The 25,007-nt window shown below is 43.1% G+C and overlaps 2 protein-coding genes across 4 annotated transcripts in view; one reads left to right on the top strand and one right to left on the bottom strand.

Annotated features, from left to right (window-relative positions):
* Positions 1 to 322: 322 nt before the first annotated feature.
* LOC136753955 (E3 ubiquitin-protein ligase RBBP6-like) lies at positions 323 to 4,717 on the top strand. Its single transcript, XM_066710334.1, has 8 exons — positions 323 to 418; positions 1,656 to 1,700; positions 2,263 to 2,351; positions 2,466 to 2,556; positions 2,826 to 2,965; positions 3,260 to 3,432; positions 3,662 to 3,780; positions 4,199 to 4,717. Exons 1-8 carry the CDS (start codon positions 323 to 325, stop codon positions 4,715 to 4,717), a joined length of 1,272 nt encoding a protein of 423 aa, XP_066566431.1.
* A 2,894-nt stretch (positions 4,718 to 7,611) lies between these two features.
* wwtr1 (WW domain containing transcription regulator 1) overlaps positions 7,612 to 25,007 on the bottom strand; it is a 42,038-nt gene continuing 24,642 nt past the window's right edge. The window contains exons 2-6 of one of the 3 annotated variants that reach the window (XM_066709563.1): positions 23,533 to 23,663; positions 14,130 to 14,383; positions 11,336 to 11,526; positions 10,953 to 11,065; positions 7,612 to 10,633 (exon numbers count right to left, since the gene is read on the bottom strand). In XM_066709563.1, coding sequence (XP_066565660.1) covers positions 10,452 to 10,633; positions 10,953 to 11,065; positions 11,336 to 11,526; positions 14,130 to 14,383; positions 23,533 to 23,663 — 871 coding nt within the window. In that variant the 3' untranslated portion in view covers positions 7,612 to 10,451. The remainder of the gene's footprint in view (positions 10,634 to 10,952; positions 11,066 to 11,335; positions 11,527 to 14,129; positions 14,384 to 23,532; positions 23,664 to 25,007) is intronic. The other 2 variants (XM_066709565.1, XM_066709564.1) reach the window with 2 other exon arrangements.

Raw genomic sequence — 25,007 nt, 5'->3', positions numbered from 1 at the left:
CTTATTTGTGCGAGTGATCTATATACATATATAGGCGTTCGTTTGTCTTTATTGACTTTCGGAGGGTGAAGGAGAGTTTTACTGCCACACAGAGTCGCTACTCTTGAAGGCGTCTGTGTTTGGCAGAGAGGAGGGAGGCCGTTAGGCCTCAGTGGCCCGGGGAGGCCGAGCAGAGCCCAAGCCCGGACACCGGCCTGTAGCAAATACATCTGCTTGATTGTACATTTGCTTGGTTCTGTTTCATTATTGGACACGCATAGTGCACCCTGATTTCAAGATGCACTGTGTTCATTACAAATTCTCTTCCAAACTGACCTATGACATGGTCAAGTTTGAAGGCCTGCACATCACGCTGAGCGATTTAAAGCGCCAGATCATGGTTCGCGAAAAGCTCAAGACAAAGCGTTGTGGCCTGCAGGTCAGCAATGCTCAGACTGAAGAAGGTGAGGCTTTATCATCGTGTACTGGATTGTCTGTCTGCTGTTTCCTGGCTCCTGCTTACACTAAGAATGATCATTTCACACTTGATTCAGTTACCGACCACCCTGGTCCTTTTCAGCTCGTCTGTCCTGGGCATCCATATTGTTTGTCCAGTCTCGTCCAAAAAGCGATATTCCTCTCAATACATAATGTTTCCTAAAGGAACCACTCAGGACTTGACAGTCATCTAGGTTTAAACACCGGTTAGTGTTTGAGTGAAATTGAACAGTTGCAACTAAACTATTTGTGATTCGATAAACCACTCTCAAATGAAGATATTGTAATTATCACACGTGATGTTTCTTTGTGAATCTATGCTGTAGAACGGCATATCTGCACATTAACAAATACTAAGCGTCTCCTTTCATTTCTGTTCTCAGAGTACACTGATGATGGGGCCCTTATTCCCAGAAACTCATCAGTCATTGTCAGGCGAGTTCCCGTTTGGGGAGTCAAGGCCACTAGGAACACCTGTGTCCTGTAAGTGTGATTCTCTTTCCAAGGCTGTATGATCTTCTCCATTTGCATTGATGTCAGGCATTTCTCTTATTCAATCTTACCAAGTTTCCTGATTATTATTTATTTCTTAGCAGACACCTTTACCCAGGACAACTCTGATTTGTCAAAGTGCTTTACAAACAGTCCTGTCCTGCTCTCGCCCCAGGGTTTAAATCAGTCTGGAAAACAGCATTCATAAGATCCTCACAATGCACTTTTAGTACATTTTTAGACCCTGGTGTGATTTAGCTGTAGCTGGCTCTGGTAAGAAGTTAATGTTTTTTTCTTTTTAATTTGCTTCCCAGTGATCACTCCAAACCTTCAAGTGGACCATCAAGACCAGTACGTAAAAAACACTCACCGTTTGGAATGAACTATAGTTTAGTAACTATAAGTATGCACGTATGATGCACTTTATACAGTGTCTGTGTGTGTATATATAGACAGATGGATAGATTAGCCTCTGAAAGTGGAGGAAATATAGTCAATCTGTTACTGAGGTGGGAGGCATATTGGAAATTGGCTTTATAGATGATTTTTGTCCATTAATATGAAAATGCATACATAATAATACATTTGAGTTAATTGCCAATTCATTTAAGGATTATTATTACACAGGGTTTTTAAATGTTTCTTATCAAAGCATTTAACCTGAATGTCTTTTTAATTTTCCACAGTCTGATGATTCTCAAACCTCTGTCACTCTGGCCCAGCTTTGCAAGGTAGGCCTATATGATCTTTTTAGTGTGTTTATTTTGTTTGTTATTCTTGATTTATGTAGACTCGTTTATTATGGTGTTACTAAAGATCAATTTTCAAATACAAAAAGAGTTCCTGGTAATTTGTCATTTCAAAGACTTGTCAGTCATTAATTTGATCAGACTTGTCCAGCGGAGGTTCTCAAGAGCTGGTTTTACTTAAAAATAGATTGAATCACAATTGGATGTAGTCTCCCAGGACAGACCGCATTGTGAGGAATTCCAGCGCTCTCATAAACTCGGTTCCTGTTTGAACTATTATATACAGCTCTGCATGACCAGGGTTGGGCAGCTCTGATTAGTAGTTATGAATTATACAATATTCCGACCAACATGGTGGCTTGACCTGTATTCTGTCGTGTAATGAGCTCAAATTGACACTTCCATGACAAGCTTTTCTTTTGACATAGGGACATTTTACCACCTATCATATAGCAGGCTCTCAAATACCTTCTACCTGTACACAAATGTATTAAAATAATTAGAGTCTCATCCTAACTGAAAACAATTATTGCCCATTGTACAGACTGTCGATCTGACTGAAGCAAACGCGTCAGAGGAAGACAAGATCAGTGCCATGATGTTTCAGTCTACGCACCAGTACGATCCTATCTAGTAAGTGTTTCTCCGCATCTTGAAGCAGTTTTGTTTTCGTTTTTTCAATTATCAAAGCATTTTAATTGTGTCTCGAAGTAGTGAACTCATTGTAAACCTTGTGTGTTTGACTAGTTACGTGAAGGAGGGAACACCCCCCCCCAACTACACGTGCTTCCGCTGTGGAGTAAAGGGACACTACATCAAAAACTGCCCGACCATCGAGGTAGGTAGAAATAGTGGACTGCATTTGTGAATCTGTTGCTAAAAAATGGGTCTCCGTATGGATAGGATAGGCTTGTCCAGTGAATACAATCAGCTCCTCGATCACAGTGTCCAGGGAGTGTCGGATTTCTCTCTCGCTCTGTAGCGCAGTACGCTATGGCAGATGTTCTCAAAAACACACCTTGCAGATGCGTGGGGCACTGCTGTGTCTCTCTGGTTGTTTTCCAGTCGACACTTTGTCAGGGGTGTTTATTTTTGGTGCATTTCCAGGACCCAGACTTCAAGCCTCTCCCCAGGATAAGGAAGTGCGCTGGCATTCCCCGCAGCTTCCTGGTGGAGGTGGCGGACTCCAGCGTGAAGGGAGCCATGCTCACCAGCACGGGCTCGTACGCCATTCCCTCCATTGCCATGTAAGTGCAGTTCAAGAGCCCCAAGTCTCCTTCAGCTGCCTGAGCACATTTTGTTACATATTTTAAGAGATATGTTGGTCTTGAGGAAACCAAGCTTTTATAAGAACTTACTGTTTAATCCACAAACTTGTCTTTTGTCATGGAAGATGAAACAGTTAGGATTCCCCATCTTGTGGCTTTCCAGCATTATAATTGGTTAATTAATTAGTTAAACGGAATCAGTTCAAGCTGTGTTAATTGAATCCACAATCAGACTGAAGCATCTTGGTTTTCCTTGTCTGCTGGTCTTCTCAGGGAGGCGTATGCCAATGGAAAGAAGGAGAAGCACCCCTTCCTTGTGCAGGAGCAGTCGTCGCCGCCCACGGAGGGGGACCCGGTGCCGGCAGAGCTGCTGTGCCTGCTCTGTGAAGAGCTGCTGGTGGACGCCGTGGTCATCCCCTGCTGTGGGACCAATTACTGCGACGAGTGTAAGTGCAGCTGGGGGAGCAACGCCAGGGCAGCAGAGTCATCCACACAGTGCTCGGTGTCTTTGAGGATTTCTGTCTCCTGTGATTCCCAAGAACCGAAGAAAACGAAATGTTTGCAGATGTATTTGAAGCTGATAATACTCAGCAGCAGGAGTGCCATAGCTGATTGACAGTGATCGTACTGTGTATCGTTTCTGTTTGTAATACTGGAAACTCGTCTCCTGTACAGGCATCAGGACATGTCTACTAGACTCGGACGAGCACGAGTGTCCGACCTGCCACAAGCTCGGAGTTTCACCCGATTCCCTGGAAGCGAACCAGTTCCTTCGCAAGGTAGGACTCTTCTTGGTATCCTGTACTGCGTGGGCAATTATAGTTGGGTTGTTATTCACTCCTGTTTTCGACAAGAAACTGTGTGTTATCCCTCCTTAAATCCAGCACCTCCAACCTACTGGAGAAACATTGAAAAGGCAGCATGTTTCAGGGCTGAATATTGCCAAACATTCCCAGAGAATGGCAGAATTATGGCTTTTCAAATAGTTTACACACTCGAGGTGTATAAACTGTCCTTCAACAGGAACAAGCCATTTTCATTGTTACTAGTTTTTTCTTTATAAAAGTTTATGTTGTTGTTCGATCAAGTATATCAAAGTCTCATGTGAGGCTCAGGTTTAGGAATGGAAAATCACTGTGGTTTGGTTACTGGGTGCCTCTCACCCATGTTTTCATCGCTGAATTAGGAATTGAACGCCTGCTGTCCTTTCAGATTGTCACTAACGGGCCTGCGGTGATGCCGACGCAGCCAGGGCCGGAGGTGCAGCGCCCGGCCAGCCCGCCTGCCTCCGGGCAGCAGGACCCCCAGGTGGCCGATGTCGCCCGGGGACGCAACCGCAGCGCCCGCTCCAGATCGCGCTCCCGTGGCGAGCGCCGGTCCCGCTCCAGGTCCCCTCGGGGTCACAGGGGCCACGACAGCAGCAGAACACCAGCTCCGCCCCCACAGTCTGAAGGAGGCCGGAAATACATGGGTCGATACACAGAGCCCCTCGCCTGGGATGCCAAGGCGTTTAACGGCCGTCCTGTGGAGCAGAGAGACCCTATCGAGAGGGATCGGTACAGGCGGGAGAGGGAGCGGTTCGACAAAGACTTTAGGAACCACAACACCCCTCGAGGCAACAGAGAGCCCTTCACCGCAAAACGGTTCGCACCAACCAGGCCTTGGGACAGCTCACCGTACGGCCGTGGGTGGAGAGAGGGATACCGCCCATCTTTTATTCCCCCCAATTAATAAATTCCTTCAGAGTTGGAAACATCTACTGCATTGTTGTGGATTCTTACAAGACGAAACTTGTACAAGTGGTAAAGATGTCTGACGGTGTACCTAGTTACTGACGAGTCACAGATGCACAAAAGATCAGCATGTTTTGCACATCGTGTTTGTTCTCCAAGGACAGTTTAATTCCTCCGAACTGAAAGTAACATTAGCCAATGAGGTTATTCTTCTTCTTCTTATTCTTATTATTTTTATTTCTTGGCAGATGCCCTTATCCAGGGTGACTTACAACATAAGTGCAATAGAAAGTGCAAGAATACAGTTTAGTACAAGGCATCAAACATTACATATTCAAATTTACATTATGCAAAGCAATTCAAAGTGAAAAACATTGAACAATTTCCAATTTACACAGGTAAGTACAGAAAGTGAGGTCATACATCCTGGAAAGTAAAAGCTAAGTGCTGTCAAGATGTTAGGTCACAGTCAAGGGCTACGGGAAAGGGAGCAAGGGGGAAATCAATCAATAATACAAGTATTAGTAACGCAAGAAGCATGATAAAATGCTGTGAAGTGCTATCTAACAGGGATTAAAAGGACTAATATTACAAGTACTGTTGGAAAAGATGTGTCTTGAGTAAGCGCCGGAAGGAGGTCAAGGACTCTGCAGTTTTGACTTCAATGGGAAGGTCGTTCCACCATTTAGCGGCCAGGGATGAGAAGGAGTGGCTCTGGAGGAAGGGGAGTGGAGAGGAGGCAGAGATAGTCTTCTAGCTAATCCACACTCTGTGAATTACGCATCACTGGAACAGGGCATTGTGAAATGTACAAACGCGCTAATAATGTACCTAGGTATCCTGTCAAATTCAATACATTTGTCTTGCACAGATAATAGCCCTTGCTAAAATCCCCAGAGCCACGGGCATAATTTACATGGGAGACGGTGGGGTCGAGTTCAGTCCACCCCCCCAATAATCTGTGTGACGGTAACTTTTAATTAAGGGGCAGTTTTTGCAGAACTGAGGAAATCTGTGGTACAAGAGTGCAACCTTCTGATAAGCAAGGTCCAGAGGCACATTTTAAATTGTTGAGATCCAACTCTCACTTACAGAGTAAATATATACTGTATGTGTGAATTTGACCGTGTAAAAATCATATAGTGGTCTGGTGGCCTTTCCCTTCCTGCTTAACTTGTTCTGAGCGCTGTGACCTCTTCCAGTACAGAGCAATCTCACCATGTTCTTCTCTTCACACATTTTGCCTCCAACATAGTTCTGTTTTTTCTTAGGTGGGGGGAGTTCAGAACAACAACCAAAAAAAGGCTTTTGCCATCCGTGGTCAGCCTGCTTTCATCTTAGACAGCCTGGCTTCAATGGAAGACTCCCCTTCACTGTGACAGCTCCAGTTCTGTAGAGACCTGCTAAAGACCTGTACCCCCCAGAGACCAAAAAAAACATCCATCTTACTGCTCAGATCTCAGTGCTCAGAGACAGGGGGCGGGTAGAACAGTTCACAGCAGTTGCTGTTTTTCACTCAACCCTGATCACCAGGAAAACAGACTAGGACAGAATCAGGCCTGTCACCGGGGTAAACTCGGGAGGAATGAGTGACAGAACTGCACGGGCTGAAGTCACTTCCCTTTTCCTAAGGTTCTCCCCGGCATTCATGACCAAGCAGCCTCTGTTGTTCTAAGTCATTTGCGATTGTTTTATCCCCTCAAAAGGAGGAGAAAAAGAAACACAACAGAATGGCGGTTTGTTCCAAATTGATGAAAACAACAACAGCAGCAGCACCATTATTCAGCTTTTTGTACAGTGGAAAAAAACAGGCAGAAAGAATGATTAATGATGGAGTCAGCAAGGGCCTGTGAATGATCCAAACAGCTGCATTTCATTCCGGATTAGGGTTTTCCAAGCAGTTCATCTACACTGCCTGAGTGTGTTAGAGAACTGCCCTGAACCTTTTGCAATAATAAAGTCGTCTTATTTACGAGGTGTGGGGAAGGACTGCAGCTGCCAATGCTCTATGCTTTGCGTTTAATAAGATGCCATTTTAATGCATCTTCTAATGTAACTCAGAGGACGGACTGCAGAAACCCGTCACAGCCAACACTTCCCCACCCCGGTCTGGAGATCTGTAAAGCGTCAGGTTTTTGGCGCACCACATCACCTATCTGTTAAAGCAATGTTAGATGTTTTTTTCCAATTGAAAAAAAACACACAAACATTTTGATCACACACACGCTGATGTGTGGGGGCTGCGGCACTTGGCTGGCATTAAAAGGCGACGCAGTGACCTACAGTATTCTTGCGTTTGCACGGATCACGAAAACAAACTTTTAGTTTCTCATCCAGCTCCATGAAAGCGAGCAAAAACATCTGCTGTATCTGGCTCCCGAAGCAGACATTTTAGTTTTTCACAACAGTGCAACTGTGTATAAAGGGCCGATTCCTCCCCCACCCAACCAACATAAATAAATAGAAAGTGGACCACTGAATCTGCTTACTGTCGATGGCAAGTGTAGAACAAGATGAACTTTCTTCAAGAGTTACACTGTGCATTAAGATGGTCCGTTTTACAGCGGCTGGACTCCGTGGCACAGTTGAATTTAGATTTTGATGGCTTGGATGTGGTTTTTCTTACAATTACAAAAAAAATAAAAAAATAGGTTGATGGGTATATTTATGCCCATAGCTCTCCAGTCTATGCGAGAACAAGAGGTTGTGTGTTAATAAAATGTGGGTCGATGTCATGTAACTGCCCTCCGATTCACAGTAATAAAATGAAAATGATCCACTTTCTCCCTTGAAGTTGTGAAGACTTGAAGTCCCATGAGAACCGGCAGAGCAGTCAATTGGTAGAAGAGGAAGAGAAAGAATCATAGGAAAAAGGCAACTACTGTACAAGGATGCTGAAAAGTTTTTTATTAGATTGTTTTTCTTTAAAACAAAGTTACAAGAGCATTATTTTATTCATTTGTATTTTCAGATTTTTTTCATTTTCATTTTCTTGGAGTCTACATTCTTATAAGTGGACTCCATCCTGCCAAGAGATCCAACACAAGCCTTTTAGTGATTTTGCAGAATTCACCAGCATGCCGACACCATTCACATAACCCGAACCCGGACCCGGCCACTGCCAGGCACACACGGAGGACTTCCCATTGAACTGCACTTCTGAATTCCTGTCTGCTATCCTATAACCTACACATTTGTGTTCTGGGGCACAGCATTTTTACATCAGCCTCTCTATAATACACATAGGTAGCTGGCCATAAGCGTCCCACCCATTATAAAGAGACTTTGGAGATTTTATTTTAAAATCAACAACAAAAAATAATTGGTGAACACCATACTTTCCACGGTCATGTGTTCTGCTTCTATTCTTTTCTTTCACTTAATGGAATAAAAGTGGAAAGCAACAAGTACAACCACAACGACAACGAAACCACCACCAAGAACAGCAACTTCAACTACAGACTTCATCTACTGATTCAACGTTTTTACTGGTGAAAATGCAAACTTGTTTTCTCTACAGGCTTTTTTAAAATCTTTTTTTAATAATAATTTGGATCACTGTCACCTCAGAGCCCCCCCCGCCTGCTTTCCTGCACCTGAACTGATCCGAGTCCAAGCAGTTCTGATACCCGACTGGAAGCTGGAGACACTGCCATTGTTTAGACTGTCTCCTCTCACACATGGAAAGCTGGCAGACTGATCCCTCTATCATATAAAACAGTTCACAGGAAGGAAGTCTATTCTTCAGTATAACAAAGCCTCCCCCCCCTCCCCCCGCAAGTAAAATAAAAACTTTTGAACATTGGCTTTAGGACGTCATGAGCAGTTTTCAGAGTTTTTATTTTTGTTCATTTTCCTAGTTTGCTTGCTTTTCTAAAATCCCTTAATCTTGTTGCCTTCTCAGTCCTAAATATCTACGGAATAACAGAACACAGTATAGTCATGATAAATAGTAGGATTATAAACCACCTAAACTAGGAATATCAAGTGAGTAAATTTACATGCAATAATAATTACAAATAAAATAAAAAATAAAAACTATGGAAAAAACATATTGCAAATGGACATGCAGAACAAAAATATGAACTTCTCGACCCATGTTCTTCCACTTGAATATCTTGATAATGTTCTGTACATTTTAGGCAGAAAACCCAAGTGATACAAAAGTCTATTGTTTATTCCCTGCAGTACAAATATTCTGGAAGCGTTGCCCTTTGGATTTTAAATGTTTACCCCACTTTGCAAGTATATAAGGATTAGAAGATCGGTTAAAAAAACAAAAAAAAAACAATTGATTATAATACAAGAGGAAATGATTAGCTTAACAGTTAATATTTACAAAGTGGGAGCTTTTTGTGTCACTAAAAGTTATCCTCTGAAACACATTAATTTCATATCGGGAAACCTTTAATTCCATAGTCAACTTGTAGTGCTTCAAGGTATCAAATTCATAAAAAAAACAAAAAACAAAAAAAAAAAACATAGCTCTTGATAAATATTAAAATGCAAACTATTAAAACTCTAAAATGGCACCAGATTTTATAAGAACTGATCTGGACTATTTTACAGTATATAAAAAAAGAATACTGTAGTGTTATATAAAAAAGGGACATATTACAACACAGAAATGTGCTAGTAATTAGTTTTCTAAAAGCTACCTAGGAAAGGATGCATGTGTACAAACATACATCAGTTCAAATAAATGCTAGAATACAATTTGTTCAAATGCCAACAAAACATCATAAAAAAAAAAAACCTGTATACACACAGTTTAAATGGTAATAATACAAAAACACATTTTAAAGCTTTAATCATGATGCACATCATACAAAAAAATGTATTTGGTATTTGGAGATTTTTGTAAAAATGTAATTGCTGCGAGGGCTCATGCGGTTTCTTGGGTGAAGACACAGTCGAGGGAGAATTTTCCATCCTGGAGTTTTCCCAGACACATCCAGGGAATCCTCTGGTCGCCTGGCATCGGCACACCTGCCAGAACTGTACGTTACCAGCGGGCACCGTATATGTCCACTGGATGGCACTAAAGCCTCCCCTTTTTAGCATTGTGGAAATTGCATCACACAAAGCAAAGAAAAAAACAGGCAGCACACTGAGGGATGCACATGGTTCAAAGGCCCCTATGAGTCTCTCTCTCTCTCTCTCTCTCTCCCTCACTCTCTCTTCACAACAGCAAAATGCTCTCTCTCACATCACTACAGCGACTCTGCGGCTCTCACTCTCAGGCAGTTTAAAATCGGCATAAAGCTTGTAGAAAGACAGCAGGAGTTAAAAAACTTAAAAACAATGTCACTAATTTAATTTAAATTTGCGATTTGTTGGGCAAGTGCTAAGTGCATACTTTGCTCCTGTTTTTTTCTTCAGTTTTTTGTAGCAATTCATCCAACCAGGCTTTAACTTTGGTTAAGGCGTCATGCGTTGCAGAGGGCGGGAGGGGTACAATAATAAAATAAACGGATTAAATAGTGACACGTATTCAACCTTGGGCAGGTTAATGGAAGGAAAGATCCTTAGGGAATCGTGTTTGAGGGGCGGCAGACAAATAGTCACTGAAAGGGAAGATGATGGAAAGAAGAAAGCACACGTCTGCTTGTGAGGACAGCGGCTGGGTAGCGGTGGCATGACCCTGTCCATGGCAGCCCAGAAGAAGTGGGCGCAGTCTCTCTCTTTCTCTCTCTCTCTCTCTCTCTCCACCTCTCTCTTCCTGCATCCCCCTAGAGCCAGGTGAGGAAGGGCTCGCTCTTGTTGAGCACGGACTCCACGTCGTTGAGGATGGGAATGAGGTCGGCACCCTCCAGTGTGCCCAAGTCCACGCTGGTGCCTGGCAGGGAGTCCAGGAAGTCAGGGAAGCGACTCTGTGGGTTGATGGCCATCGAGTTCTGGGCCATGGCTTCTCCTGCAAGCAAGAGGCTGTTAGCGGCCATTGCATATGGGGAACACACTAATCTGCTTATGAGTATTCAAACATGGCCATATGGCCAACAAGAAATAAAGAACTTATTTATCAATAGTATGTCATGTTGATATGAAGGTAAAAATCAAGTACTTATGCTTTAGATTTTATTTAAGGTGAAAATATTGCGGTAAATCCAGGGGACATGGGGGGGCATAACTGACATTGTTAAATCTGCAATGTGCACATCCAGTGCGGGGCACCCTGCAGTGTTTGGGGGTTATTATGGGAATGCTGCAGACACGAGAAGCGACCCCTTTACCTGTGTCCATCTCGTCGACGTTGCTGAGGAAGTCCTCGGGGGTTGTGGGCATGCTGCAGCAGCCCAGCCCCAGGCCGCTGTCAGTGCTCTGCTCTCTGGAGTGGTAGGGCCCACTAGAGGAAGCAGGGGGAAAAAGTCAATACCATAGCAACTGACACTCACAACACAGCCTCACTACATCAAAGCTAGGGGTCTGCACGTGCTTTCCAACACAGGAATCAAGCTACAACCACAACGTCAAACACCCGATCTTAAAAGTGTCTGAGCTTTACCACCACATGATCTGAAGTGAGGGAGGGTTCTAGTTTGGGCCTTGTTCTGGGCAGAGGCTGCTTGTCTAAATTTTATGGATCTAGTTTGTGAAAATAAAGGCGCTGTCTTGCCTTGCCATGGGTTGAGAAGAGTGTCCACAGTTACTGAGAATAGAAGGTGCTTGCCTGTTGAGGAAGGGGTCGGAGGTACTGGCTGGCAGGGTCCTCATGTCCTGATTCATGTTTGGCGCGGGGTTGGTGGCCATCGGCACTGGAGCCATGCTGTCCGACTCCATGGGAAGCTGTCTGCATAGAGCCACCTCCTGAAGCAGAGCAAGCAGCGTTATCATTGGCAAACGAACAGCAACTGCTGCCACAGCAACAAGATCATTAGATCATCAGATCAAACAAACAAAGAAACTGAAAAGCTGAAAGGTGGATTATTGAGGAGGAATACAGATTGTTGCATGTATGCTTTTTGGTTTTTTTGTCTAATGTTAAAAAGACAATATCACGTGTTCTCCCAAATATTATAATCAGATTTGATGTGACGAATTTTAATTTCTGAACTTGAATTCAAGCTCTGCAGAGGTCACTGCACTTCAGTAATGTTTTCCCATCTGTACTCTAGTGACCAGTCTGACATCATATAGTTCAGATAAATATGAACTCTGAATCCACGACTTTAGAGAGGCTCCACAAATACAGGCTCTTTTCCTGCCAGTTATGATTTATTTCTATGTTATTAAATGTTCAGTTCAGAGCTCCTCAATGCAATACTGTACATCCTGATCTATAATCACACACAAGAAACACTCAAATCTGTGTGGTTGGATTTTTGTGGCAGGAAAACAGAAGCAGCAGGGGAGAAAATACTTTTTGATACATAAAGATGAGGACACTATTCATGTCAGGCCTCCCCCCCAACACAAGATCATGAACTCATTTTTAAAGTGCAACTATTAGTTATGCTCAAAAAAATTTCTTTCCATGAGCGTTATTGGTAAAGGAATCCAGAGACTGTGGAGACTAACAGAGCGAGGAATGTGCCAAACAGGGGAGCTATTATTCCCACGTAACACTAACACAGGTTCTCCTGACAAGGGAGGAGTGATCGATAACATCACGTAAACAGCCCTGTTTTAAATGGAACATTATTGCTCTCAGTGGTACGGATTAGAACCAATCTTCACTTTCAAAAATATATACTGAGAAAGAAAGGGTCATCTAAATGGGTCCTGGTTATAGTTTTAAACCACAGGAACACAGGTTAGGCTATATTTCTCTGCTTCACATGGCCAATATCAGTCACTATGGATGGTGATTTTGTACTGAATTAACCAAACGGAACAGAAGTTTTTCATTTTGCTCTGCAGATAGAACCAACAACGACAACAAACATACATTCTGTTAAGGTGAACAAACTTCATCTGATCGTGTTTTTCACGCATTTCAGATGAAGAAAAGAGGGAGAAAAAAAAAAAAGGGGGGTGGTGTTGAATTTCTAAACCTGTTCTTTTCATGTGACAAAGGAGTGGGTTTTGAGGGGGAAAAAAGCTGCTTGATATTCCTGTCTTTCAGCGCAGGGTGTGGCAGTGTAGCGCAGCAGCTGCTGAGCAGGGAGGCGGTTGGGCCAGAAACTGCTGAGGATCTGAGTTGACGTTCTTGTCAGACACCCAGCCCCACTCCACCAAGACTCTCCCGCTCCACAAGAGCAATGGCAGAAGAGAAACTTCCCTTTACTTGCCTAAATAGCAAACAAACATAGGATAGGTGTAGAATTGAACCCATTAAGTACCGACAGCTTTCAAAGTCTAAGACCAAGAGCTCTTTTGGGATTTTTCCACAGTTTGTGGGGGAGAACTGGGCAGTGGGCCCAAACTGTGGGATGTGGGACTCGACGTCTCGAACGGAGTATTCCAGCCGAGATAAATACGTCCCCGATTAGGTAACGGCACTGCACTGCAGCCTGCTTGGTAAACATTGTGGTCTCAGTTTGTTTTTTTAACAAGCCTCTGTTTGACCCTACTGAAGATCTGGACGAGAGTCTCCAGTGATGTAAACAGCAGTGTGATGAAAGGACCCTCAGTAGAAGAAAAACAGTTTGACTGGGGGGCGGCTCCACTGACTGCACTTGCATGTATCGCGTTTTCTTCGCCCTGACTATCCTTTCAAGAGGATGCAAGACTAACGGCATCAGACCTCATTGGTAAAGACATCCCCCCCCCTCAAGAATAAAGAAGGCTACCAGCAGATGGCATCCCCCTTCCAGTTCGAAAACTTAAAAGTAACAAAATAACACTTCAAACGCGTTCCAAGGCAACCCGATTAAAGGAGGGTGCTGTTGAAGACCTCGAGGCCTTATTCACCATCGTATAGAAATCAGTGTGAGGGAGAATCAGCTTTCCAGTAAATAGGCAGTAAAAGAAAATCCTTTGAAGAGCTTCCTTTTGTGCAGCTCCTTGGACGGCACCTGGGTTCACTTGAATACAGAAGGGGCTGACTGCATTTTTGGAATGGAAAGAGTTTATCTTTTTCGTGGAGTAGAGTCCTTCTCACATTTACTGCTTTAGAAAGTTCAGCCGTACGAAAACCAAACCAAATTAAAAAAAAAAGACTCAAGCAAGGAAGACTGGAAACAGGGAAGGAAGCAGGGCACGGAGTAGCATTTTTTTGGGGCTTGTTTTGAAAGTTTTCCCCCTAAATGTGGTGCCACCTCACAGCACCAACTGTGCAAAACTACAAACTGATAGGGGCTGCAGATTCAGTATTATACTCCTTAATGTACTAAAAGAGATGATCTGTAATATTTATACTGTAATACTTATTAACTGCTACCTGTCAGAATTAAGTGTCCAAAAGTGTGTTCTTATTTTCTTTTAAGGTTTTTGTTTATTTATATTTTGCATCTGACTGAGATAGCTACCTGTCTCATAAGCTCCTCCTGTCTCATCCGGATGCGTTCCCTCTCCAGCTGGATCCTCTGCAGCCTCATCTTCTGCTGTTGCTGCTGCTGGGTGGTCAGGGGGTTGGGCAGGTTCATCAGCCCAGGCTGGGTACTCTGCTGCTGGAGGCTCTGCTGGGAAACTGGGGGGTTGGAGATCATCTGTGGGGCTTGGGCTTGCTGCTGTTGTGGATGCTGGGGGTGCTGTGGGTGCTGCTGGTGGTGGTGTGCCATCACTGGGGAGAGAGAGAGTGACAGGAAAATGGGTTGAGATCAGTAGATCACTTATGGAAAAACCCAGAGGCGAATTCCACTTCAAGTGTAGGCTGAGAGTTTGATTGCACTGCCTTACATAAGAGGCTCAGACTAGGCCCAAATCCAGGTCAAAGTTTGAGACACATAGCACAAAACTGGAGGCAAACTCTTCTCACAAGGTGTTCATATGTACACCAACTTCACAAAAGTTCAACCAACAGTTTTTCTTCTCAGGGAAAACAACTCATTTCATACCTTAAAAGCTACAAGAAAGCATAGATGCATAAAATGGTCATTGTAGATCTTGGGCAAAGGGTAAAGATATTAATCAACCTGCAGTCCAGACAGCCCAGTGGATCTGTTTAGTGTCAGATGATGCAAGAGTCTCTGCAGACAGCCCTATTATTGCCCAACACAGATTTGCTCTCTCACTCCAAGACACAGACAGCACAGAGTCCAGCCAGCAGTCCGTCTACTGCCAGCTCTTAAAAAGCCTGCTTGGAAAATTATCAGTTGTGTGACTGGTCTCTGCTGCTGCACCATAACACTTATTCAGAGATGAGCATGTTCTTACAGGTGAACTGTCATCAAAAGGTTATGTTGAAAGAGCAAAATGCAAAGAGGAACAACAACAACAACAACAACAACAACAACAACAAAGGCCCTGTCTTGAAAGACAAAACAGTTGGTCTGGTTGCACTTATTGCTGTTCAAACAGAAAGGCCTCAGGCTTCAGGCTTGCTTTAAAAATCCACCAGCCTCAATAGGGAAACAAAGTTTGGTAACCATTGCCATTTTACAGTGGGGGGGATGCTTTGAAGGAAATAAAAGTACAGTAAAGTACTACAGATCAGACAGGTTCTTTTGAGATGCTGCAACAGAGATTGCTCTTTGCCAAGAGTATAATTAATATTGTGCAAGTGGTGAAGAGGGGGAAAAAAAAAGAAAACGATAGATACCAAAACAAAAAGCTTTTAAACATTGGTGTCTAAGTTTCAGTAGAGGATTGTAAGATTTACTGTGGATGAGTAGGTTTGTGTCAACACTGTAACAGGGAAACAGCAATCAACATAAACCAAACATATGACGCATTCTCTTTCCACTGGCTTACAGGAAATGTTTTGACCAAGAATAGTGGGCAGTCCTGACTGATAACACGCCTGCCGTGGCCTCTGGATATTCAGACACCACTAAGGATGGGTAGACCGCACTGCTCAGACTGTTCAAGCTGTAATGTTAAAAAGTATTTAAATTTCCTGTTTTTCACCTCCCTGTAACTTAAAGAGTATTCCTTCTCCCTTCACTGTCTTCTACCAGCACAAAACATCCAGTGTGCTAGAATGACAGCAGTTCTCGAGAATCATTTTAAAAGAGCCGAGTAGTCCGGGTCTTCATCCCTGGATAACTTCCATGGGACCCAAGGTAGACTAAGGCCTGGAGTTTGTGTAAGTGTGAGGGAAATTAATCACACGGGGAAAAAAAAAAAAAAAGTATTCCAGTCAAGCTATATATAAAAGAACAAAGGGAGTCTGTGTCTGTGGACATGTTGTGTAGCTACAGCGGGGGTGGGGGTGGGGGGGGGCTGCATATGTAAACTTCAGCCTTAATATTCTGGCACCGATTTGCATGATTTAAATTTTATTTTAAAGGTTTTAGGAAAAGTATTTAAGAATGGTTGGGTTTTGCTTTTTAAAGCACACTTTTGGATGTTTCTAACAATGAAAGAGAGACGAATGTCAAATGGCACGCATGTTGCAGATTTACTTTGTTTATGATTTAATTTCCCCCTCAACTTGACATTTCTACACTGTGTGAAACTTTCTATATTAATTTTTGTAATGCTGTTCTCACACTAAGGACTTTGTTCACAATGTGTCCCTACAGCTCCCTTTTGTCAAGAGGGAAAAAGTTAACCTCGACATAGAAAAAATAAATAAAAAAAAATGTAAATGCTGAAAAAGAAAAACCTCAAGATATAAAGAATGTGCTAGTAAACTGAGGCAACTGATTTTGTTCTCATGTCAATGTTACACTGGCTGCCACATCAGAAAACAGGGATGTGCCAAAGACCAGCAGTGATTGACTGCACTGAGGGGAAGCATCAGATTTCTTGACTTGAGGTGAAGTTACCATCCCCATATTAACCACAAGGAGGCGTTAGGTCTTGTGTCAACTATGGCAGCACTACCTGAATGAGCTCCCAGGAGCAGGAGATCGTGCATCAGAAAACACTCCTCATTCGGCTCCCTGAGGCCCCAGGGTTAACATATTCTGTACATTAAAAAGGAAAAGTGTTTAATAGCAGTCTTGGTTATAAGCTGCATGGGGGTCGGGGGGATTGGGAAGTGCCACTACCTGAGAAACATAGGGAAATATCCAGCATCTCGTTTTCCTAATTGTCGCAAATATAATTGAAAATTGTTTACTATAAATGAATTAGGTAGACAAATATTTATAAGAAATGTTCATGTGAAAAATTGGTGTAAAAGTATGTGGAAGACAACCTTATTAGTTTTCACACTTGTGCAGATGAGTCCATAATAAAATCTTAAAAGAAAAAAAATAAAAATAAACTCCAACAGGAAAAGCCCAGTTTGTCTTGACGTTCTGCGCGTCGGTTTGAGGGCAAGGAGAGAATGGCCTTCCTATTTAAACATGCAGTCAAGACATTTCTCAAGCGTTTCAGACTCATCGAAGACAGAGTCTAAGGTGTAAAGCAAACTGTGACGGTGGCTGGCAGAGCTCGGGGAGCACAGGTGTAAATTGTTCCTGACAGATGTACAGCCCCACTTGTTCCAAGTTATTATTTCAGGGAAGGAAAAGAGAAGAAAAAAAGTGCAAGAGAAACCAGCTGTGGAAGACTTTAGTTTCAACTTTTTGCTGGGGCAGCTTGAAGCTCAATTCATCTCCCCTGGCTAGCACAGGGTGTCACAGAGCCCGTCCTGATGGAAAACACATGTTTCACAGAGCAAAGGAAAAAAAAACAAAAAAAAGGAAAAGGAGCCTGCCATTATTGCTTTTCTGACTCAGTCACGACATCTCGTACAGAAAGGACCCGGCTCTAGCCCTGCCAACAAAGAGCTTCTTGTTTCGTTTATTTCCCAGAAACAGCGTCAGCTATCCAAGAGGGTCAGCAAAAAAAAAAAAAAAGCACGAGAGAGAGAGAGAGAGATGACTTGTGTTTGAGCTAAGAGAAAGTTTTTCCAGGGCAGAAATCTGTAATGCATTAAGCCTGCAGTATCCCCTTCCAAACAGTACTTTTTCACACGGATCGGCCAAAATCAGCCTTGCAGTGCTCTCTCTGAGCGCTCTCTGATTTAAGGGCAGGCTCTGACACACTAATTATTTACATGCATGGGCCCTTTCAAAGGAGCCGCCGTTGCCTGCCGCTGTCTGAACTTTCTGCGGAATATGGAAAAAGTTTATCTTGGCGACAGTTCACGGACTGCTGGAGCTATTTCAGCAGGGGAGAAAAAGTGGGGGGCTTTTATTTACTAATCAGCAAGTCATAAACTGTAAAAGTTTATTATAAAATTAAGGGATTTAACAAAAATAATTTGTGCCACAAGAAAAAAAAACAGACGACAAAAACACAGGTTGTTATTGCTCTGTTCTGCACAGCTGCTTTTGTTTTGACCTTTTTGAGGAACGTAGCGCTGCCGTGGGCTGTGATAACCTTGGTGTGGGTCTGTCATCCATTAACATGGAGAGGAGGACAGTGCTTCCCAAACAAACTCTGGTTAACATCTCCAAGCTGCATCCCTGTACTTTTTATCACCACGTGACCCTGTCAGGGCTCAGGACTCAAAGGTGGAGAAAGGAGTGCCGTGGAGCTGGGTCAGAGCCTGGCGATTCACTGCACTGTTTATTAGTGCAAAGTGTCGAGATGTCAAATTTCATGTTTTTGCTAGCATGCCACTGTTTTTCCTTTCTTTGTATACACTTAGGGGGAAAGGATCTGCTGGGTGTGTAGTTTATACCACAGAATACTCATCTGTCAGGGGTGGAGGAACACCACACACTTTACTCAGAGCATTGGATGCCTATACAAGGGGTGCCACCAGTGGCATGATAGGACGCGATACTTATTTCCCCTGCTTCGTCGATAGAGAGGGGGGCAGGACTTGACTACTTGGACACATTAGCGAACTAGAAAATCATTTTTTTTTTTTTTTTTTTACTACCAGTGCAAATAAAAGAACATTTGATCATATAATTGAATGAAAAATGTACAAACTGACATCTTTCATCACTGTAACCATTATGAATGTCTAGTGTAAGTAGTGAAAGCCCAATCCTTGCTGACTCAGCCAAGCGTTGAGTAGATCGTTATTAAAGGCCTGCCCCCAGGGGCAGATCTCCTCCCAGGATCAGGGAGGTGTGATTACAACAGGAACACAAACTACAGTCCCTGAGGGCCAGGGGGTGGGGGATATGCTGGGTTTTATTATTATTTATTTATTGGCAGACGCCTTTATCCAGGGTGACTTATAGGTTCCAACTTACAGGAAAGTGCTTCATTTCGTAAATCCCTGCTACTATACATCTTTTCAATTTGCTGCGCATTAGAAGATGTTATCTTTCTTTCTGTTATTTAACATCTTTACTGCTGCATTTTAAACCTCTGCTTCATCCTCCTCCATAGCTCAATCCATGTGGTGATTTTTCTCAACCCTGAGCATTTTTCACTATTATTTTGAAGTTTTTCCCCAAGACGTGTTGCATTTGGTCATTTGAGAGACCTTGCTTGACTGAAAGCACAATATCCATGAAACAATTCACTGGGCTGATAGGAAGCGTTTTGATGTATCATGTAAATAAATGGGGAAAACAATCAGGTGGCAATTAAGAAACCAAGAACTTGGTCGAGTTGGAACAAAATACAGGCGCCGCAGCCCTCTGTGAACAGAGCTTGGGAGTTTCGGTGTTAAGACAGGGGTGGCAGGCTGCACTGCAGTTGGATCCGGGTCTGGTTTTGCCCACCGCAGGCTCCTGTGTGAGTTACACATACAGAGCAGGAAAGACAAAACTCTGAGAGCTACTTGAATACCTCGTGCCTGTCTGTGCAAACAGAGGTAACAAGCATTAAATTATCATCAGCACTTGGAGTTACTTGGAGTTACTTGGAGTAGCGGGGTCTGTAGCTCGCAAACCTGAATTGGCTGCAGAGTCTCGCTGTAGTGCTGCTGACAGGGGTTAGTATCAGAGTGGGGGGGTGGGGTGGAGAGGAGGTGGAGGCGTGGGGTTGCGGGGGGGTCTGCTGCATCACTGTGTTGGGCAGCACCAGCCAGGAGATCCAGAGGTACTTACTGAGATGCATGTTCACTCGTGGGTCGAGCCAGGACGTGCTCTGGGTTTTGTGGTCAATGAAGTAAGTTTCTCCCTGAGAGGTCACTGCTTGTTCCCAGCCTTCAGGCAAGTGTCCTGTTCAAGCAGGAATATCAGAAGACCTGTCAGCAACAGCCAGGAGCTCTTTTTGGGGGTATAATTAAGAAACCAAAAGGAGAGCAAAAGCCCTCTCTCCCTCTCTCTCCACTTCATTCCTCGTCATTTTCCAGGTTTGACACTGGAGCCCACTGAACTGGCTTGCGTCCGAGCACACACCGGTCTGAGAGTGTGGATACATCACAAAACAACCCTTTCAAGGGTCTTGTTCGTGTGGGGTTTTCGTAACATCTATTTTAGATTAAAAAAAGGGACCGGGGCTCTGGCTGGCCTCAAAACTCTTTAGAAACTTTAGTTAGCCCTTCACACCCAGAGAGAGTGGGTTAGCCAACAAAACCACATTGCATGCGAGATGAGCAGAAAGACGCATGGCAGGGCTGGGGCTCAAACTCAATCCCGAGTGCTCCAGCCGATAACATGATTTAGAGAAGACTTGTCTAAGGAAATGCAAAAAGCTGTCAAGTCCCCACTGGGGCAGTGTGACACTATAGCTGAGCGTCTGGCACCCATACTGCAGTTTTAAGTCTCCCAGGACAGCCTAGCAGGGCACAGAAACCTCAGTACTAGCATTCACATGCAAGCTATTCCACAGGGAGAAACGAGCATTCATCACTGGGAATCTACAATGGAGCAGTCAGTTAAGATCTTGAAAGTGCACAAACTACGTAGGCATTTTACCCGAAAACTTCAGATACAACAACAAGGTGTTTACACAATCATCATGTTTATACGAGAAAGCTTGAAGGAAATTCCTATAATTAAATGAAAAACTACAGCCACAGCAAAATCGAATAAAAGTATTACCTCCATCTGTAAAAAAACATGCAACAATTGTTGGCAACTGATCAGTGCAAAATCAGCTTTACCTGAACTCCAGACATTTCGGATACTACAAGCACAGGGATTCACCACAGCACAGGCTGCAAAAGGATGCCTGGCAGCCAGGTGGCACCCGACTCTTCACAGAGCAATGCTGTTTTGCCTGGCATGTCAAATCAGACCTAGTGACTTGAGAAATGTAATTAAGAAATAAATAAAATAGGAATGAGAAGAGCCATCACAGCAGCAGAGGGGAGGACTGGCCGAATTCCCCACCGGACAGCTCTGGGATTCGTTCCAGCATTGTTCCTCTGTGCTGGGAGGGGGAGGGGAGGGGTGAGGGGTGGCGCTGCAGTGTTGACACTGTGGTCCTGATAGAGAGCTATATTAGAGGTCCTGTGAAGACGAATTGCACAGGCTCAGTGTGTGGCTGCTGCGCCCTGTGGTGCTCAGCCAATTAAAAAATTCCCCCTCGACAGCCCATGCCTCCTGTATTGTTGCCGTGTGGGGAGGGGGTGAGGGGTAGATTGGAGCAGACTTGAGTTACAAAATATTGTTTTTTCTTGCTTCCACGCCTTCTTTTTTAGAACTATATAACCTCTTCGGGTCTGATGTCTCCATGTGTGCGTGTGTGATGCTTTAACTCTAAAGTGGAAACATCTGTCCTTCATCTAGCAGTGAATCGACAAAGGTTGAGAATGATGGTGATATACAGGGATGGTTAGAAATATTAATATACTTAGTCTAGAGTTCACCATTAGCATTTTATTTCTGTTTTCATCCTTCAGGCTCAAACTACTGTACTGCAGGTAAAAGCAGGGAAACACTAAGCATAAGCGGTTAAACTAATCATATTCAGTGTGACAGTAAAGTAAAGGAATACAGAAAGTTCACTTCATATATTTAAACAGCACTGACAAACCCAGTTATTCTTTATCCTTGTACACGTATTAATAAAAAAAATCTCTACTTGACAGCTAAAAATAAAAAACATTTTGGGCATTCCCATTCAAGGTTGCAGAGAGGAAAACCAAAACAATAAAATAAAAACTTTAAAATTAGATGTTAAAGTTTACCTTTGGGAGATATCTAGTGAAGGGGTCCCAGGATGTTAATGAAGGCAGGACTGTGGGGTAAACACAACCCCCCAGCCAAGCATTTGCACACTTCTAGTAGGGTGGTTTACATGCCTTTTATTTCAGGATGACCGCTTCCATTCAGAGAACCTGTACCAGTAAATGAAGCTGTAGCACACATCCAGGAATCCCCATGCACTCTGCTAATAAACTACTATTTCTGTGCCAGCGGGCCGCCACAGTGTTGTGACGGCCTGTTACTCATCCACCGCCTCACAAAATAAAGCCAAGAACACTCCAGAGGAAAAACAGTATCGTTCTGAATCAGCAGCACTGTCAAAGCCCAGATTTTGTAACTTTTGCCCTTATTTTTTTCCCCCCGTTTCCAGGCATCTGTCTGGTCTTGGTTGTTTTTGTAGGTGCTCCTGGAAAGCTGTATTTGCCCCGTAGCAACAAAACCAAGCTACAAAAAGCTTCTTAAGATTTCTTGGCAAATTGCACCAGACACCTTTTTCCATTTCATCACAAAATGAACACACATTTGGTACTAATTTACTGTACTGACTAACAAAGACGAGAAAGTTTTAACATATGCCACAAGGCTGTTTCTTTAAGCTTGCCTTCAGTGGTGAAGCAATAAAACTGGGTGACTTGCCGCCAGTCAGTGCAGCAGGTCAGAACTTGTGAAAGTGGTTTTGTTGTTGTTGTTCTTGCTACTGAAAATAAAATGTGATCCCTCAATCCAACTCATAGGATTCTGTCATCTTTACTAAGTTAAGTGCTTTTAACAGAGGCTCTATTTTGAATTAGAAATCTAGTTCATCAAATGCAGAATGTAGACATCCCAACAATGTTTTTTTTTTTTTTTTTTTTTTTTTTTTTTTTTTTTTTTTACAGGAGGGTAAAGCTGCACCACAGTGCAAAAGCCAAGCTAGGAAACTTAGCAAGCCCAGCCTAATTGAAAGCATACATTTTGGTTAAATTCAAGTCAGTTTGTGAGATTCCCATTGTAGTGACAATACAACATTAATGATACTCGGTTGGCTGGTCTCACAGACCACGATTAGCACTAGCCTAGGATTACTCTACCTAAAATAACATTAAATAGTCCAGGACTAGTACTAATTTGAATTTAGGAAACCAGCTTTGAGTTTATCATGTCAAACCACATTTAAAAACACAAAACAAGCCAAAACAGAGATACCCAAACTCAAGGCTATGAGAAGGGATCTTGCATTTGTTTTAAAACAATGTAAGTACATAGGATAAAATGACTTCAATATGAACCCACAACTGATGAATGCAGTCTGAGGAGACTAGTAGATGAGTTTGTACTGCCAGATTCATTCCCAGACTAACACTGACTTGCCTATGTGTAGAGCAATCATGGGTACCAAACTCTGCCCAGTCAAGCTGCTTCCCAGATGGAAAAGCACAAGTGACTGTTGCACTGTTGTGCTCACACTGACGTGCAGTGCTGTCTGTCACCATGGGCTGCTTTTGAAGAATTCACATGCATTTTAAATTAAAAGCATGTCTGGGACGAATAAAAAACAAAAACAATCTATACTTTGCATATTGGTGGAGCAAAACACAATACACACATGCAAACAAACACCGCACGCACAGACACATAGACCCGCACATACAATCACATCAACACACGCACATGCAAACAGACCCAGACAGGCACAAACAAACACACAACCACAGACACAAAAAAACACAACCACAGACACGCACACAGGGTTGGGGGGGTAGCAAGTCTGCTCATCCCCTACAGTGCTCACCAAGGTTGGGCTGAGACAAGGCCACTGAGCGCACTGGGGTGGAGGTGGTCGGGGTGTGGAGGCTCATCTGATTCATTGCCGTCGTCATGGTCTTCCTGGGGTCCTGCCACGTGGTTACCTTCTCCACATGACTGCAAACACAGGGGACAGAGGCAGAGGATCACATCAACAACAGAGCTGGGCTTAGGGTTAGGGCTGATAAAAGGAAACAAACTATGATTGCAGGGTCAATTTTCCACCAAGACAATATAATTAAATGAATACATTCTACAAAAAAGGCAAAATTCTTTCATTTGTCTTTGTCTTAAAACCGCTGAGCTGGTTTTAAAATGCTGTGCCCTAGAAACAGGACAGGCAAGTATGAAAACCAGTCACAGCAACTAGGAGGCACAGAAATGTTTGCCACAAGTCAGATTTTACCGTTCGGTTGGCACCCTAATTAGCTACAGGGCGGACCGTCTGTCAGATGATACTGAAATCTCAGTGGATAGCAACCTGGAGCGCTCTATACAGTTGCAAGACTTATCCGCCTTTTCCTTCACGGAGTGAAAACCTAATACAATTCCGTCCTTATATTCTGATTTGGATCTATGGTTTCAATCTCACAGTTTAAGGCTTCACTGTACCGTCTCCTCTGTCGAACAACACTAGCAAGAACAATCCAGATTTCAGTAAATTGAACTTGAGTTAAGACAAGGTGTTATGAAAACCATTGGTCTGTAGGAATTGGCAGCATCAAAATGTACACCACCACTATATTAAGAAAGTTCAGCCAACAAGAGTCTTGACAGTAGTATGTAGGCTGAATTGCTGTTTAACAAACTCTAAAAATATATATCATTGATAGTTACTTTCAGTACATCAGCATATTGGAGAAAAAACTAAAACACAAAAACCTATTTTTACAGCTCATCATAGTCCATGTTGAGAATACAAAATGTAAGTTACTATCCCAGAGATTAGTGCAAAATGTACCGTACTCCAAATTAAAACTTATTTTATTATGTTGCCATTCACCCTTCAGCACAATGCATTGTCTACACTGCTGGTTGGAATTTGATTTGTCTATCCTTGCACCCCTTTTGATTGTTCATAATTTCACAACCTTGTAGAATGCTTTCTTCCTTATTTATGTTGTATTCTCTTTGAAAGGCAGGCCATAATTTATGTGGGGGGGATGGAAGGAAAAAAGAGAAGAGCAAGCCAAAATATATTTTTGAACACATGTTCAAAGTGCTCTGTGTGTGTGTGTGTGTGTGTGTGTGAGTGTGTGTGTGTAAAATAGTGAGAAAATGTCCAGTATTGCTTGCTGGGTTATACCTAACACGCCCTACAGAAAAAACAATGGTTCTGACACCAGTCTCAAATGAAGTGCAAGAATGCTATTGACTGCAACTGTCCACCATGCTTTACTGCTGCTATGCAATGAACCACTACTGGGATTCAAATTAGTAATCTAAGTCAATTGAGACAAA

The sequence above is a fragment of the Amia ocellicauda genome, chromosome 7, assembly GCF_036373705.1.
Source record: "Amia ocellicauda isolate fAmiCal2 chromosome 7, fAmiCal2.hap1, whole genome shotgun sequence".
NCBI lineage: Eukaryota > Metazoa > Chordata > Actinopteri > Amiiformes > Amiidae > Amia > Amia ocellicauda.
Note: the sequence above shows the minus strand (reverse complement) of the source record. Positions and strands in the feature narration are given on the sequence as shown.